Genomic DNA, 18,516 nt, shown 5'->3' on the forward strand with positions numbered 1-18,516 from the left:
AAAAAATACTCAACCGAACTGCACTACAGCAATGTGAATAAATATGATTGATATATTTAATATAATTATAATCATCCCTCAGTTTCCACATTCCTTCATTAAATATTATTTTTTAAAACTCCAGTCTCAATAATGGTAAAGGTTCCCTTCGCACATGTGTGCTAGTCATTCCTGACTCTAGGGGGCAGTGCTCATCTCCATTTCAAAGCCAAAGAGCCAGCTCTGTCCACAGACGTTTCCGTGGTCATGTGGCCATCATGACGAAACACTGAAGGCACCCAGAACGCTGTTAACCTTCCCTATTTTTCTACTTGCATCTTTTACATGCTTTTGAACTGCTGGGTTGGCAGAAGCTGGGACAAGTATCAGGAGCTCACTCCTGGGCGGTGCTAGGGATTCAAACTGCCGAACTGCCGACCTTTCTGATTTACAAGCTCAGAGTCTTAGCCACTGAGCCACCGCATCCCATCCAGTCTCAACAGTTACAATCTAAATTGTAATCCAAGAGTATATTTTCCCATTACCCCAAACACGCTTAGTCTTCTGGGTTTACTCTTAGTTCATCTGAAGATTTTCCATAATTAATCTTTTTTCAGAAGGATCTTCAAACATTTCATCCTGAAACTGTCATGCCATCATTCAGCCTTTCTTTTCCCAACTGCTAGTGAAACCACAATTTGTATTATATATATTTTAATGTACTAATCAAGCTTGTGGTTACAGCAAGTATCCTTTTTTCTGGTCTTCTTTCCTCTAATGGATAATAATATTTCAATCATCGCACTTTATTTTCTTCCCTATCACTGAAGTCCTTTAAAGCATTTCAGATTTACAGTAGAGGCACCAATATTTTGGGAGTAGGTTGCCATCTAGTGGGGCTTTCAACACGCAAGTAGAAAAGTAACTCACTGGAAATTTGCTTGTTGATGCTTGATTTTGATGTCAGTTTGTTTCTTTATAAAGAAAGGGTGATTGAGGATTCTAAATATTTTCCCCCAGACCTATTTTATTCTCATTTTTCTTGCATTTTGCACAGAACCTTTTTTTCAATTATTTAGCCAGCAGTCAAATTTGACCAAACCTGGATCCATCTCAGTTTACTATTCAAAATTTGGTACCTAGAATGGTGGATTTAATTGGTACTGTAGGAAGTTAGCACCCACCCCGCTTCTAGCAGAATGAAATATTCTAGGAAATATTAAAAAGGCAGAATATTATACTTCCCTGGATGAGAAAAGGAGAAACATGTTTTAAAGACAAATCAGCTCCCTGCCTGCCCCACTTCAGTTCCAGGGTGATGGAATTAAGACATGGCACTCAGGACATGATAGGATTAGTCCTCTACCCATCTCACCACATGGCACCTGGGAATATTACATCATCCAGCAAGGCTCAACCAAGCCTGGGACTCAGGACAGCCTACAGAGTTGCCCCTGCATGGCCCCATGGGAGTCTGACAGCCAATGGGATACATTTCTTACACAGGAAAGGAAGCTCTAAGGTGGGGCCCAACAGAGGGTACAAATCTCTCTCCCCCCCCCCTCTCTCTCCCTCCCTCCCTCCCTCATGTGCTTTTTTGCCCAAGACCTCAAACCATGTGGTCCTGTCCACCATTAAAATCTTCTTTCCAAGCAACTTCCAGTGTCTTTTTCCTCACTTGGAACTGAACCCAGATGGACATTTCTTCCAAGATTACCTTGTCCCCAGTGGAAATATTTTCTTCTCAAACAAGAAGAGCTTGAGTCTCTATTTCTTGAGAGATAATTAGCATCTAAGTGAGATTGAACTCCAAAGAGAAACCATGGAGATCCTAATGAATATTCATTGGATTCAGTCCCACCTTGGCTGGCTATCCCATTCATGAGAAGGATCCTTCTATTTATATCAAAGATGCTAGGATACAACAAGGATTCCATGTTGGAAGAATCAGGCTGGCAATCATCATTTATACCTTTTTTCTACTGCCTATACTGAAGCACCTCTGCGATATTCTCAGAATACATCTGAATATTCCTGAAAGCAGAACCTGACCTGGGTACAGGTAGTTCTCAACTCATTAGTGACCATTCAAAGTTACAATGGCATTTTAAAAAGTGACTTAAGGCCATTTTTCACACTTATGACGGTTGCAGCATCCCAAGGTCATATGATCAAAATTCAGAGGCTTGGCAACTGGTTCATATTTATGACGGTTGCAATGTCCCGGAGTCACGTGATCCCCTTTTGTGACTTTCTTACAAAATCAATGGGGAAGCAATCATGTTACAACTGCAGTGATTCACTTAACAACTGTGAAAAGAAGATCATAAAATGGGGCAAAATTCACTTAACAAATGTTTCCCTTAGCAACAGAAATGTTGGGCTCAGTTGTGGTCATAAATTTAGGACTATCTGTCATAATTAATGAAATGGTTTATAGAGTCAGTTCTATCAGGCAAAGAATCAAAGACCACATGCTTTGTGTACATGTGCATGAGAAATGAAATAGAAAAAAAGCTCAAATTAAAACTCCTAGGCTAGAATAGGGGTGTTAAACTCAAGGTCCAGGAACCGGAGCCGGCCCATGGGGTGCTTAGATCTGGCTCATTGGGGGGGGGGGGCTGGAAACAGTGAAGGACTGACCCGTGGTGCCTCTGGCAGAGGGTTGCAGGAGGCCGTTGCAGCTGAAAACAGACCCCGGGAGTCCATTTTCGCCATAGGCGCCCCCGACATGAGTGATGTTGAGCTGGCCATGCCTACCCTGGCCACGCCCACTCCAGGCCCCTGGGGTCAAAAACAATCCTGATTCCACCCTCAATGAAATCGAGTTTGACACCCCTGGACTAGAAGAAGGCAGAATTATAGACCAAGAGGGAACTCACAGTGAATCCTTAACTTTCTATGAACAATCTACTATCCAATTATGGTCAGTGGATTATGAATTGCTGAAGAATCCATGCCTTTGGAGTTGGACCTCTTAGTATATCCAGAAGGATGCCCAGCCATCCAAAGCAGCTTTTGAAGAGTCACAAGGAGTTTCAGGAAAAAGGAGAACCAAAAATGTTCTCCTGCATACTTTCTGTAGCATAACAATGAACAGCCCATTAATTATCCCCCTTTATCCACTCCCCTGATATTGTGCCATGAAAATTGGATAATAAAATGGTCAAATGTTAGCTGTGCAGTTATGGGACATCTATCAGGTTTTGAGGAGAATTTTAAGAAGGATTGTGGGAATGGCAGTTAAAGAGGCAAAAGAACAATTAAAGAGGCAAAAGAAAATTAACCAAGCACTAATCTTGTCCCTAATTTAATGAAAAGGATTAGGGGATGACATGTTAGCAGTGTTCCAATATCTCAGGGGTTGCCCCAAAGAAGAGGGAATCAAGCTATTCTGCAAAACACCTGTGGATAGGACAAGAAGCAATGGAGGGGCCATTCAGAGGTGGCATTTACCGGTTCCCTGAACTACTCAAAATTTCTACCGGTTCTCCAGAACTGGTCAGTACTTGCTGAATACCACCTCAGACCTATATCCATAAAAGAATAGAGGTACCCTTCCAATAGGATGGTGTTGTAGCCTGTTGGCAACCGGCCCCTCCAGCAGCTAAATCAGAAAAGGTATGGGAATCAGGGTCAGCATCAAAGCAACCTGGGGCTCCAAGGGGGAAGAGAGAATGGAACTGGCAGAGAGAGAGAGAGACAGAGGCAAAGCCTGGGCCATCTGTCAGCCCTCAGATGGAGAGTCAACAGCTCCCAGGTCTGGAGGTGGTGGATGAAGAAGAGGAACATCTGGGTCCAGTGCCTGATGCGTGGCTGCACAGAAGGCAAAGAAGCCACCGCTGCTAACGAGGCCCCACCCTAACTCTGGGGATAAAAGGCAGGGGACAGAGTTGAATAGGTATGGCAGGCAACTATTCATGTTAGCCTGCGAGATAAACTTTTTTCCAGGGTTGCCGGCATTCCTAATAAAGGAATCTTTTGAGTTCATGTCAGTGGGTTTCTCATGTTTGGGGAGCTGGGTCAGGACAGATGGATTCCTTGTATTCAGCATTGGTACTTTCCAACAATGTAGAGCCAAAAGTCACTTTTATCTACAATCATTGCAGTATCAATTGGAAGTGATTGCATTGCATAGTATTACATTGCATTGAATTGCACTGTTTTGCAATGCATTACGTTGTACTCCAATTACTGTCTAATTTATTTTGTTTACTTATTAAATTTATTGATAGTAATGTAGTCCAATACAGTTGAGAGATGTCAAACTGAGGTTCTAATACACAAGATCTCCTTAAAAAGCCATGGATTTGCAGCATAGCTAAACCTAATTAACATGTATAAAATGGAAATGCCCCCTCCGTTTCCATTTTTGTAGAGCAAGCATCATGTAACGTAGCCAACAAGAGATCTATTATATAAAGATAAATGCATACAAATAAAAGGAAAACTGACCAAGATAATAATATGCCATTAATATTTTGAAAAGAAAAATCAAGTTAGCAATTAAAGGAGATGGCATATAGCCAGTAATGACAAACATTTTTCCTTTTAAAAAATTTGATGTGCGCACAGCATTTGTATTTAGAAACACGTAATCTATGTATTGTAACTATTACTATTGCTAATTTAATTTGTGGACCGTAAAATTTAATTTCTAAATGAAACTGTAGATAGTTTTTAAAAAACTGAAATACTTTCTTTGACTGGCCATCTTTCACATAGTGTCCTCAGCATTTTGTTTTTCTTCCTTGCCCTGCATCCATGCCTTTTGACAACATGACAATGGGCAGGAAGCACATCAATTATATGTCTCTTGACACACCAGGAGATAAAATGACTGGAGGTTAAAAAAATAAAAAAAAGGCACACCAGTAGAGTTATTAGAAACTTGGTGACTCTTTGTTCGTGAGGTCAAATGGACTTTGAAGAGCAGTGGTGGCGCAGTGGTTAGAGTGCAGTACTGCAAGCTACTTCTGCTGACTGCTGACTGCCAGCAGTTTGGCTGTTCAAGTCCCACTGGCTCAAGGTTGACTCAGCCTTGCATCCTTCTGAGGTCGGTAAAATGAGGACCCAGCTTATTGGGGGCAATATGCTGACTCTGTAAAGCGCTTAAGAGAGGACTGTAAAAGCACTGTGAAGCAGTATATAAGTCTAAATGCTATTGTTATTTCCAATGATGGCCATAATGCTGTGCCCACTTACCTCTGCCCGCTTATCTCTATGTAAACATGCACAGATTGCCCTGAACACCATGGGGGAAGAGGATGAAATGAATCAATTTTAAGATGATCCCATCCTGAATATAACTAATTTTAGAGAAGAATATTTCCTTTTAACCAATAAAAGGGTGCAACCCATCTAAAAATATCAGAGACTTAATTGCATTCTTGATGCTGCCACCAGATCCATTGTCTAACACCCACATAACCTATTCTTTAGCTTGAAGGAAGAATTGATCAAACATGTGACAGTGCACATCTTCTAGGCTTTTTTTTTGCAGAAGATGGGGAGGAATAGCTCCTCGCCTTCTTCTGAAAGAGGAACAGATGGAACACAATCTACTTTGGAGGAACAGATATGGGCTGCTGGCAGGAGTGGAATCTAATTTGAGGCCCAGCAGGACAGAGGGGTCCGCTTCCTGTCCTAATTTTAAGCCCCCAAAGATTTATTGTTCTGCATTGTTCTAAACCTGTAAATAAACATTTTAATTAAAGGAAGACATAGTAAGTCATCCATCCCTCTTTAAGAAGCAAAAAGTACCCATTTACTGGTAGTCCTCGACTTATGACTTCCATTGGGACTAGAACTTATGTTGCTAGGCAATGTGTCATTAAGTGAGTCACACCTGATTTCACGACTCTTTTTGCTGATGTCATTAAGTGAATCTAGCTTTCTCCAATGACTTTTCTTGTCAGGAAACACTAGGAAAGGATGCAAAGGGTGAACAAGTGACCTTGGAATGCTGCAATAGCTGTAAATACATGCCAGTTGCCATGTGTCCAAATTTTGAACACATGACTGTGGGGGACACTGCAGCAGTCATAATGAAAGGAGCATTCATAAGTCACTTTTTTTCTGCACTGCCATAACTTTGAACAGTCATTAAATAAATGGTTGCAAGTCAAGGACTACAATACCTGTACAGAATGAATGATTCTTCTACAAGTTCTGATCCTATGCATCTGGCAGCAGCCAGAACCATACAAATTAAGCATATGCAATTTTTCAGGACCAAAGGTTGGTGGAGACCCTTAAATTCCTCTATTTTGGACTTCTATTTAAAGCATTCTCACCGGCTCAAGGCTGACTCAGCCTCTCATCTTTCCGAGGTTGGTAAAATGAGGACCCAGATTGTTGGGGGTAATAGGCTGACTTTGTAAACCACTTAGAGAGGGCTGTAAAGCAACGTAAAGCGGTATATAAGTCTAAGTGCTACTTGCTATCATACCACTAAATTTTGTCAGGTCACAGAAAAGTTGGCAATCTCTTCTGTATCTTTTGTTATGTTATGTTTATGTTTATTTGATTTGTATGCCGCCCTATTCCCGGAAGACTCAGGGCGGCTCACAATCAGAGTGGAAGGGGGTACAAAATAAAAATAAAAAGACAAACATTTTAAAAATACAGCAACAGTCATAACCGCGGATGGGGCTGGAAAATTCAACAGCCCCAGGCCTGCCGGAACAGCCAGGTCTTAGTTGCTTTGTGGAAAGCCGGAAGGGTGGTAAGGGTCCGGATCTCAGCGGGGAGATCATTCCAGAGGGCCGGAGCAGCCACAGAGAAGGCCCTTCCCCGAGGGGTTGCCAGCCAACACTGGCCGTCAGATGGGGTTCGGAGGAGGCCTAGTCTGTGGGATCTAATAGGTCTTTGGGAGGTAATTGGCAGGAGGCGGTCTCTCAAGTACCCAGGTCCAATACCATGTAGGGCTTTATAAGTAACAACTAGCACCTTGAAGCGTGTCCGGAGACCAATGGGCAGCCAGTGCAGCTCGCGGAGGATAGGTGTAACGTGGGTGTACCGAGGTGCACCCACAATCGCTCGCGCGGCTGCATTCTGGACAAGCTGAAGTCTCCGAACACTCTTCAAGGGCTGCCCCATGTAGAGCGCGTTACAGTAGTCCAGTATTGGGGTCATGAGGGCGTGAGTGATTGTTCGAAGGGCTTCCCGGTCCAGGTAGGGTCGCAATTGGTGCACCAGGCGGACCTAGGCAAAGGCCCCCCTGGTCACGGCCGACAAATGATGTTCTAAAGTCAGCTGTGGGTCCAGGAGGACTCCCAAATTGCGAACCCTCTCTGAGGGGAGTATAATTTCACCCCCCAGACTGAGAGACGGAATAGGTAGCCAATCTTTGGGAGGGAGCATCAACAGCCACTCAGTCTTGTCAGGATTGAGTGCAAGCTTGATCATTCCCATCCAGACCCTGACAGCCTCCAGGCACTGGCACATCACTTCTACCGCTTCACTGAGTTGGCACGGGGTGGACAGATACAACTGTGTATCATCCGCATATTGGTGATATTTAATCCCGTGCCGGCGTATGATCCCACCCAGCGGCTTCATGTAGATGTTAAATAGGAGGGGGGACAGGACCGAACCCTGCGGCACTCCATAATTGAGGGGATTAGGGGTCGACCTCTGCCCTCCGACCAACACCGACTGCGACCTGTCCGAGAGGTAGGAGGAGAACCACCGAAGGACGGTGCCTCCCACTCCCACCTCTCGCAACCGTCGCAGAAGGATACCATGGTCGATGGTATCGAAGGCCGCTGAGAGGTCAAGGAGCACTAGGATAGAGGAGTGACCCCTATCCCTGGCTCTCCAGAGATCATCGATCAGCGCGACCAAAGCAGTTTCCGTGCTGTAGCCTGAATCCAGACTGAAAGGAATCCAGATAATCAGTTTCATCCAAGATAATCAGTTTCATCCAAGGACCGCCGAAGGTTCTCAACAACCTTCCCCACAAAGGTTGATGTAGCAATAACAAGCAGAGAAAAATGATGTGCTTTAACCATTTTCTTTTCCACCAATCTTCTCAGCAGATTCAATTTTAAAGTATGCCATCTACAAAATACCTCACATGTATTATTTCTCCTCACATTTTTTTTCTTCTGTTCAAACAAGTCGGATTCTCAGAAATTGCCCTCACAAGTCCTTCAAGTTTTCTTGGTGAGATTTTTCAGAAATGGTTTGCCAATGCCTCGTTTCTAGAGTCGCTGAGAGGAAGCGACTAACCCAGTGGTTCTCAACCGTTTTTTGGGCATACCCCACCTAAGCATCTCTAAAATCCTGATACCCGCCCCCCCCATTCCCGTGACATATAATTCTTACTTTACTGAAAAAGTGAACTCTACTCATGCAGAGGAAGCCTAAAAGACCATTAACCTGGTTTAAACAAGGTTCAAATTGCTCCCGTTAAAAATCAAATTGCCCCCCTGTGGGGCATGGGGTGCACGTTGGGAATCATTGGACTAACCCAAAGCCACCTAGCTGGCTCTGTGCTTACAATGGGACTAGAACTCACAGTCTTTCAATGTCTAACCTGATGCCTTAACCACTACACTAAACTGGCTCTCCCCAATCCCTAGCAATGCATTTTAACATGACTTTTTAAAGTTATATCATTTGGTTGCTCTAATAGCAACAAGACACGATTCTTTAGATTTACAACAGGCTAAAACAATCAATAACAGCCCATCACTCCCGTGTACCTTTAATTCTTATATGCAAATGAAAGCCTCAGCAGCTTAAGGTTTAATTAATATTAATCATCATTAGTTCATGATGATTAATATTATTATAAGATTGTGTCCTTAAGCCAGAGATAGGAAATATGGCCAGCAGATGATGGTTGATTATATCATGCTGACTCTTAGCCTTACAATCATTTTTCGAATCTATCCTCTGGCATATTCATCTGAGACTATTTGCAGTTGTCATTTGCAAATTATTTTAAGTTAAATGATTATTATAGCAGAACTAAACCAATTTATTCTGAAAAAAGCCAACAAAAAAAACCATGCCACCCAAAAGATGACATTTTTACTTTTGCTCACAAACATTAATTGAAACGAGAACATTAATTACTCATATGAAATAAGATATTGGTACATGGTGTTAGGAAATATTCCAAAAACTACATGGATGAAAGCTTTCTTCTAGTTTAGTAAACTGGTAACAAGACTTGAGGGGGAAATGGGCAGCTGTAAATTCAAGAGATTAGAAATGAAAATATTTTCCCCCTAATCAGTTATGTTAAACAATGAGCAAGAAGATAATTCAGGTTAAGTTTGTGGCTGTTTTGGAAGGATAAAATCTTTTTTAGGGTAAGTCTGACTACCTCATTTGAAAATGAGGAGTCATGTCTCTCAAACTGCTGTTCTGTGAAAATCTCCTGCATTACAGATAGTCATCGACTTATAATCACAATTGAGCCCAACAATTCTGTTGTTAAGTGAGACATTTGTTAAGTATGCTTTGCCCCATTTTATGACCTTTCTTGCCACAGTTGTTAAGAGAATCACTGTGGTTGATTAAGTAAGTAACATGTTTGCTGGGTGAATCAGGCTTCCCCATTGATTTTGCTTGTCAAAAGTTGCAAAAGATGATCACATAGTCTTGGGACACAGCAACGGTCATAAGTGTGAACCAGTTGCCAAGCATCTGAATATTGATTGCATGATAGCAATAGCAATAGCAGTAGACTTATATACCGCTTCATAGGCCTTTCAGGCCTCTCTAAGCGGTTTACAGAGAGTCAGCATATTGCCCCCAACAATCTGGGTCCTCATTTTACCCACCTCGGAAGGATGGAAGGCTGAGTCAACCCTGAGCCGGTGAGATTTGAACCGCTGACCTGCTGATCTAGCAGTAGCCTGCAGTGCTGCATTTAACCACTGCGCCACCTTGGCTCAGATCATGGGGATGCTACAAAGTCGTAAATGTGAAAAATCATCATGTCACTTTTTTCAGTGCTATTGTAACTTTGAATGGTTACTAAATGAACTGTTGTAAGTTGAGGACTACCTGGACTATGTTTTCAGAGAGTCAGGATTCTTAATTATTTTCTTTGATATATTGAGTTTCACCAAGGCCATAGTTGAGATCATAACCTCCCTTGTATATAAGCAGCAATGAAATCATTTAATGCCCTGTTATCACACCAGAATAAACAAGTGACTCAGTCTTAATATTCCCATCTCGCCATCCAGAAAACAAAACACTTGGATGATAAGTTATTCATTTGCATCTTGGATCCTCACTGAGTTCAGATTTAGAGGCAGACTCAGTAGCACGACTGGACATATTTTCAGCTGAAAACAGTTAAGGGAGACATTCATGTCCTCCTTCCCACCTCCGTGTGTCACATTATTCTTCATCTTGAGTTGTTAATTGTGAGGCACTAAATAGGCTACAACCAATGCTATGGTAAAAAAACCCCACTTCCTAACACTTTTAAAGTAAATTTCAAGAGCAACATTTCTATGCCTTGTTCAGAGTTTCTGGCGTTTACCAAGCTTTTATTCTTGTTTTTGGATATAACTAAACACAAGATACTTAAGACTATAGAGAGGAAGGGATGAGATTACCCTCTTTGTTCAACCATGCTTTCTGGGCCAGTCTTGGCTGCTGCCTGTTTACAGCATTTAGACTTTTATACTGCTTCATGGTGCTTTACAGCATTCTCTGAGCAGTTTACAGAGTCGGTGTACTGCTTCCAACAATCTGGGTCATTTTACCAACCACAAAAGAATGGAAGGCTAGATCAACTTTGAGCCGGTTAGGATTGAACTCCTGACTCTGGGCAGTTAGAATTAGTCAGTTCCATCCCAAGATTTTCTGCTATGCTGTTTCCAACATCGGCAGCTGATGCCCCTCTGTCCTGCCTACTTTTTGTCCAGGACTTGTCAGTGGTATCTTGCCCACATTGCAACTTTGAGGAGGAATCCCTCAGCTAGGTATAGAAGCTCCTTAATGAGTGTTCCAACTGCCTTCCAACTCTTATTCTGTTAAAATAAAAATCCCATAGAGAAATTTGACTAAGTGAAATCAAACTAATCACATTCTGGTTTGTCAACCCAACCAACCAATAAAATTGAATGCTGGGCTTGTAAAGCAGAATGCACCATCAGTCTAATTATGTCATGCTATAACTCAATTCAATATACAGTCATATTCTCTTGGAGCAAAAAAACAACAAAGAGTTAGGGGGCATTTTAAGGATTAATGACTTTATTATAACAGAAATCGCTATGGTCCACAGTGTCTTTGTTATATTTTATTAGCCTATACAAAATGGACAACTATATGAAGGTCTGACCTGCAAAGCAATAGCTATAATAATAAAATATAAGCTAGTTAGTTATGTGTGTAGTTATGATTCCATTGAATCATATGATATGGTAAACTGCAATAAGGATCCACTGAAAATCCAACAACCTTAACAAGGTAAGAATGGCTAATATGAATCCAACTTTCTTCTCCCTGAAGTCATTAATGAAACATTAATGAATATTTTTGTCCTGTTATATTTGAAACCTAGAATTTGGATCTCAGAAGATTTCTTAGGTTTCTGGTTCTCCATCTTTCATATATGAAGTTTGATCCTTCCATCAAACAACCTGAGTCTCACCAAGTTAGAAATAAGAAGCCTATTTTTTATTTACCGTAAGTTTTAAGGTCAGATGAAAAGCAGTAATTTGTTGAAAACAATGTTTACTGCTACAGTTGTAAGAGACAGCTAATTTGGGTTGATTTAGTGAGAGAATCGTTCCATAAACACACATCAGGGATTACATTAAAGAAGAGATTGTTAACTAACACAAAATATTATTTTGTTTTCTAACTTTTCTGAGACAATTCCAGTTCTCAGTTTCAGAATAGATACTGCTAATTTGCTCAGTTCTCCAAGTTCAGCCAACCTGACTTTTTCTTGCCTGCCTTCTCTTCTCTTTCTCTGGGGTCTTTCCCAGTTGTGAAGTAAATTATGTCCCACTTGCAGGTTCTTCCTGCATGTACATCACTACTACAAGCCACATCTTTTTATGCCATATTCCCATGATGCTACTTTCATCTCCTTCCCAATTCATAAGTGAGGCAGACTTAAATCTCCTTGAGCTATATCAGTATTAAACTAGTATTTCCCCACTTCTCCAGCACTGTCAAAAGTGGACTCAAGAGATACAGGTTTTGACCCTAAGAAAGGGAAGTCACAGCTAATACGAATGGAAGGGGAAGTGCCCGACACAGGATATGGAACCACAGTGAGGACAAGCAGTGTCATGCTGGCATAGTTTTATGTTGGCTCAAAGATGAATGGAGAGCATCAGTTCAGCAATGGGGAAAAGTTGTTAGACCTCTTTAGTGGTACCACCAATAGGTTATGAAACACTAAGTTACATTGTACCAAACAATTAGATTTAATAGTAATAAAACATTGTCCCTGGCAACTTAATATAAGTGGAAGCCAATAAGAGCATGTGTTCTTGTAAAGGATCTCAGAGGGGGTTGTCAGGCCTGCAGCCATCTTTTCTTTTGGATCACTGGCCTGCCACACTTCGTATTATTCTACTATGCATTTTCTATTGTGGGAAAATGGGAGGAGGGATTGTAAGGAATTATATGCTATGTAGCCATAACAAAATTATTTCTAGAAAGTCAAGGTCATCCTTTGTCTTTGCAAACTCTGGCCGCAGATAAACGAATCCTTCCAATTCAGTTGGGTTTTGTTTTGTTTTTTGCTGCTACTGCAAATGTTCAGAAAGTAGTTATATCCAGCTATGCCCCATTGTGCACAAAAAGTTGAGCTGATCATCAATTGATAATATATTTTATTAAGAACATTTTTATTTTTTCAATAACTGTTAACCCAGAACCTAGTTACCTGAATTTGTTGCAAACTTTCCTTCTAGGCTTGTTCATGAGCATCTTTCAAGTAGTTCTACCCAAGTCAATTGTGTTATATTTAGTTCATATTTTGGATGCACCTCCAAAGAATCTGGACATCCATGAGGTTTACTGGATACATATTAATCACATACTACAAAACAATGTTGAGACTACTCTTGGATCATTTAGCAAAAGCTCCTAATACGTGTGTGTGTGTGTGTGTGTGTGTGTGTGTGTGTGTGTGTGTGTGTGTCATTTTATCCCAATATGCCACAATTAATGAAAGGAAAACAAATGTCTACAGCAATCCAGAAATTCCTACACAGTGCTATAAAAGATGCCTGGATCATCCATCACCCAAGCCTATGCTCTCATAGCTTGGGGGTGGAGTGTCGCAGACAATGGTAGCTTCATCTCGTGACGCTAAGCTTGGCTTGGGTGGTATGTTCCGAAACAAAACCCCGTCAGAGGAACTGCGTCTTCGGCTGCCCTGCCCTTTGTGATTTTCATCCGCCACCTGATATAAGGGCAGCCGAATCTCCTTTGAAATCTGAGACTGCATGTCGCTGGAAGCATTTTCAGCCGGCTGACAATTCAAAGCCTCCTCATAAGTGGGAATACTGGTGGCCTCCCAGGTGCTGAAACAGAATCAAGACCACAAAGAAAGTCAGTTGGGGTGGGTGCATCCTAAAATCCAATATTCCATTCTAAAATAAGCTTTAAACAAAGACAAGCATGAGCATGAGTTATCTGTTCTAGAGGAACTAGAAATTTAGAGGGGGGCACTATCTTCACTTGTCCCATAAAGGATATAGGTGATAGACAGACAGACAGATAGACAGACACAGAGAGACAGACAGACAGGGATGGATGGATGGATGGATGAATGGAGATTAGATAGATGATAGAGATAGATTAGATTAGATTAGATTAGATTAGATAGATAGATAGATAGATAGATAGATAGATAGATAGATAGATAGATAGATAGACAGACAGACAGACAGACAGACAGACAGACAGACAGACACAGGGATGGATGGATGGATGGATGGATGGATGGATATTAGATAGATAGGTAGGCAGGCAGGCAGGGATGGAGATTAGATAGATAAGAGTGAGAGCAAGAGAGAAGGACGGAGGGAAGGAGAAATGATAGATGATAAGAAATATATTCAAATAGCTCTGAAATTGTGCTTATATATCTCTAGAGCTAAGTCATGCTGAGCATAAGGAAATTTCCTTTAGGTTTATAATGATGAATGAATCTGCCAGTTTTGCAAAATCCTAAATTCAAATCTTTTACATCTAAAGTTCTTCCTCTGCCACATTGTGAAAAAAATATGCAGATACTGTATTAGTAAAATCTTATTGTTAATGAAATTCTTATCCTCCGGCACCAGCCAAGTTCCATAAGTCATAGTACTCTGTCCTTATCACCAGCAGGAGAAACAAAATTGGGTTTGGATTACAAGTTGCAGGTGAAAGAGGAGTTTACAAATGTTGACAACCTCAGTGCAATATATTTTTAAAAAGGAAGAATACACAGGGAAACAAACCCTGTCTGGCAGAGATGTTATCTAGTCAGGTCAATCTGACTCATAACAATCAACACATCACAGCCAAGCCCCAGACTCCCATTTTTTTCCTGCTCCATCCACACAACATGGTTATCCAAACAAAATAGGGAAGAAAACCAGAGTGCATTTAGCAGGAATTGGGCTTTCTATGCCCAATCAAAATCATACCTCTACCAGGATCACTTTCCAAGCTTTTAAGACAGAGTGAGGAAAATGTGAAAGTAAACAAAAATGTTTTCATCATGTACCAGCAGAAACCATAATGCCTTTAAACTGGGGGTGCCCCAAAACCCTTACCCAGTACAGATATTATATCAGAAAACACAGATTGAATGTGACAGTTTGAGGCTGTCTTACCCATTCAGCCTCTGAAAGCAAGGCAAGCAGCAGATCGTGCTACAAATTTCTTCAATGTTAGTGTAGTATTCATACACAATGGATCCTCAAGCTTTTTCCACACTCTTAACAAACACTCTGTATTAAAACTCGAAGGTATGACCACTGATTAATCTTTACTGCATGGGCCATAAAACAGACCCATTTTTTTCTATTCTATTTTACAACATGGTTTGTGTACAGATAAAACTTTCACATAACCTTTGCTCATCTCATTTCCTCTTTTTCAAGGGGAAAAATGATTTAGAAGTGGAAATAACTACAAATAGGGAGTGTTGAAATCATCATGCAACCAGATTAGTCAGGCAGACACTGCTCTATCTAGACTAAAAGGAAGAAAGGGGTACAAGTGAATCAAATTACTTTGTGAAAAACAAAATTCTAACAATTCAACCATCTTGAGTTTCACAATCATATTTAAAATGAGTTAATAATACAGTACTGTTATTGTATTACTGTTCGGTTTTGCAGAGGTTGATACACTAAAACGAAGTGTCTCAATATGATATCCTTCTGAAATTTGGACTATCCTTATTGTGTCCAAACAATTGCTGTGCTGGCTGAATATTTTGAAGCTATCCTTGTTTTGTCTCCAAAGCTAAGCAGGGTTGGGGCTGGTTAAAAGTTGGTTGTAAGGTTTGCAAAGAACAAGGGTATATTGGCTAGACTATGAATTTGAAAAACATCCCAGAAAGTAATGGTAAACTACTTCTATATTGACAGTTCCATCAAGTTACTAAAGTCAAGCTTAACTTGAAGAAATTTACAATCATGTGCAACACATTTATAAGACATAAAACTGAGGTAGACTGTAACGGAGACATTCTTTTGTCAGCAGTCATGGCTCAACAAGCATGACCTTTGGTTGAGAAAGGCCTAATGGTCTGCAAGGTTAATGTGGTGCTGGACTACCCCAAGATAAAAGTCTTGAAAGCAATACCTGTTACAGAAAGCCATTTGACTAGATGGCTTCTGTCAAATTAACCTTCTATCCCTCTCTTCTCTTGTATGATGCTTCTCTTGAAGTAACACTTCCTGACAATTATTTGCTGGGCAAGTTAAAGGACTACATTGATCTCTCAGGTATGGCTACAAAGATCTTGCTAACCTGCATGTCTGTTTCTCAAGAGGTTCGACTGTGGAGTACTGAAGGTCGCTGGGAAAATGGTACTGGTAGTGCCGGGAAATTATTCCAGCATTGGCTGACCAAAGGAGTCCAAACACAAGAAGCAGCCCACCAATTCCACAACAGAAGAAGCTGATTGATCTGAGTACAGGACTGGAAGAGGAAGCCCTGGTCATAAGTTCCGTTTCTCCTTGAGGTGTGACTTTGGAGTCACTGCTGGGTGCAGTGACCCCCATTTCACCGTCGCTCCACCAAGCAAAGCACAGTGTTCCTGTCACCAGCAGGATAGCTCCAGCGATGGTTACTCCGTGACGCAAAGAAGCTATTGCCATGTTAAAGACTGAGCCCTGTAGAGATTATAAAATACTTTACAAGGAATAGGTCCTGATGTCAACACTCAGACTGGAAAAGAAGCAAGAAAATGAATGGTGAGTAGATACAAGCAGACCACAGGACAAATAAAACAAAAGCACAAACTTTAGATTCAAAGAGAATCAATTAAGATTTATTATTTGCCTTTTAAAGCAGTCCAAAGCTTTCTTAATGGAAGAAAAAAATCAAACGCCATTTTGTGGCTATTTTCAATAAAAGCCTCCTGGGAGGCAAATTTACAGCTTTTGCTTTTGAGATCAATCAAATGGATTTATAAATCTCTCTACAATTTACAGCAAATTCATATTCATTTATATGCACTTTTTACAGGGAAATTAGATGAAGTCACAAAATTTGAAGAAATCAATAGAGAGGATCCCCACTGTCTTACATACGTATCTATTTATATCTTGATCCAAACAACATTAGGTAATCCCATTTTTACAGGACTTCATCACAGTCATTTAAACCTTTCGTTCAACTTTGCTTATTCAGAGTGAAATACCGAGATGGTATTCAGTTCAACTGTAAGCTCAGCTAAAATCTTACATTCATCTTAATGTGGTATTCCCTTGCCATATGATTTTTGCATTCAGATGAAAAGATTAACAAAAATTCCTTTTGTAGTTTAAAAAAAAGATATAAAGGGTAATCTGTGTATTCTAAGCAATTCTGGAGAAGATTCAGATTTGAGAAGCCAATCAATGTCATATAATCATACATAAGAAAAGTTGTTATACTTTTTAATGCACATTTTCATTATCTCATACACACACACACACACACACACACACACACACACACACGTCAATTCCTATCAAATCTCAAATTATACCATGACCAAGGAGAGGAGCTCACATTTCTTTTGTTCTGTGAGGTAAAGTAAATGGAATCTTGTTGGGATTAATATTTTTCCTATCAAGAACCTGTTGATATTTTTGGGGATACACGGATGGCATTGTTTTCATTACATATGCTACATGACATACAACCGTTAATATGCAATTATATGTTAGTAGATAAAACCTTTATTATCTTGTGCTTTGGTAGCTTTTGGGTGTGGAAGCCCCTGTTCTGTGGCTGTTCTCATTTTTCTATGTTTGGTTTCAGTTAGTATTGATGGGACAGAGAAGTCATACCAGAGGTGGGTTCCTACCGGTTCGGACTGGTTCAGTCGAACCGGTAGTGGTTTGGTGGCCTGGGTCGCTGGAACCGACAGCGACCCAGGCCTGCCACGCCCCCCCCCCCAACGGTTCTCCTACTGGGCCATCTTGATTTTTGGTTCTATACATGCACATTTTTTGCGTACACGGAACCAGCAGTAATGCTGGAAGCAATCCACCCCTGGGTCATACCCTTGGCCCCTCATTTGTGTGATGCCCCAGAGCTCTACCTACACCTTACTCCTATTGAGCATTTCTACTTTAATTTCCTGCAAATGTTCTACTGTCACTCTGGTTTTTCTCCTGAGCACCGCTTGGAGAGTCCAAGCAATGCCCTGGACTGAGAAGTCTTTTCCCTGGCCACGCCTCCTGGCGTGGCTACTTCTCCAGAAAATATTCTCTGTCGGCCTGTTCAGACTGTTTTTCTGTGAACTCTAGCTATTTGGTCTTTTTCCTTTGGCTTGGACTCTCCAACTATTTCTTTTCCCTGTTAAACCTTTCCTCTTTACCTTTTATTCCTTTCTCTGCCTTTGCTGTTGTTGGATTGCAGATCTACAAGCCTCTGAGGCCAGGAGGTAGGCGTGCTGGTGGGGGAGGGTTCTCCATTGCCACGCTGATTCAGCCCGCTGGATGGACAGGGGGCCCAGCAGGGTGCCCCTCAACTGACCCTCTGCCATCCTCAATGTACACCAGGTGGTGCCAGTGGCGCACATGGCCTGCGCACTAGCACAGGGAAGGTTCCTGGGCCTTGCCTTAATTTTTTCCTCGCTGGGCCTGGGCCTCTCTGCTCTCCTGATGGGTCTTGCAGCTTACCCTGCAGACCCCTTGCCTCCATTTTGCTCTCATTTCTGGTACTGCTCCCCTTCGAGTTTCTCTTACTGTTTCTGTACAACATTGAGTGTTTTTTATATATATATGTTTTTTTTCCTTTTGGATTCCATTGTCTCATGGACTCGCTCTCCTCCTTTGTTTGCAGTGTAGCCAGTCAGAGCATCCAGTACTCCTGCCATCT

General features: G+C 41.3%; 1 protein-coding gene across 1 annotated transcript; it reads right to left on the bottom strand.

Moving 5' to 3' along the window:
- Positions 1-12,724: 12,724 nt before the first annotated feature.
- TMEM61 (transmembrane protein 61) lies at positions 12,725-16,603 on the bottom strand. Its single transcript, XM_014072791.2, has 2 exons — positions 15,952-16,603; positions 12,725-13,505 (listed from the first exon to the last, which is right to left on the bottom strand). The coding sequence occupies exons 1-2, from the start codon at positions 16,299-16,301 to the stop codon at positions 13,214-13,216; spliced, it is 642 nt and encodes a 213-aa protein (XP_013928266.2). The 5' UTR covers positions 16,302-16,603; the 3' UTR covers positions 12,725-13,213.
- Positions 16,604-18,516: the final 1,913 nt, after the last annotated feature.

Source organism: Thamnophis sirtalis, unplaced genomic scaffold (genome assembly GCF_051295495.1).
Source record: "Thamnophis sirtalis isolate CommonGarterSnake01/CBP01778 unplaced genomic scaffold, rThaSir2_p1.2 scaffold_7, whole genome shotgun sequence".
NCBI classification, from domain to species: Eukaryota; Metazoa; Chordata; class Lepidosauria; order Squamata; family Natricidae; genus Thamnophis; species Thamnophis sirtalis.

What these genes read in the sequence shown, in the direction of transcription:
- TMEM61 (XM_014072791.2), bottom strand. Translation starts at nt 16,301, where the DNA reads ATGGCAATAGCTTCTTTGCGTCACGGAGTAACCATCGCTGGAGCTATC. An exon ending in CTTGAGAAACAGACATGCAG is followed by an intron (nt 13,506 to 15,951) that starts GTTAGCAAGATC and finishes ATTCTGTTTCAG; the next exon opens with CACCTGGGAGGCCACCAGTA.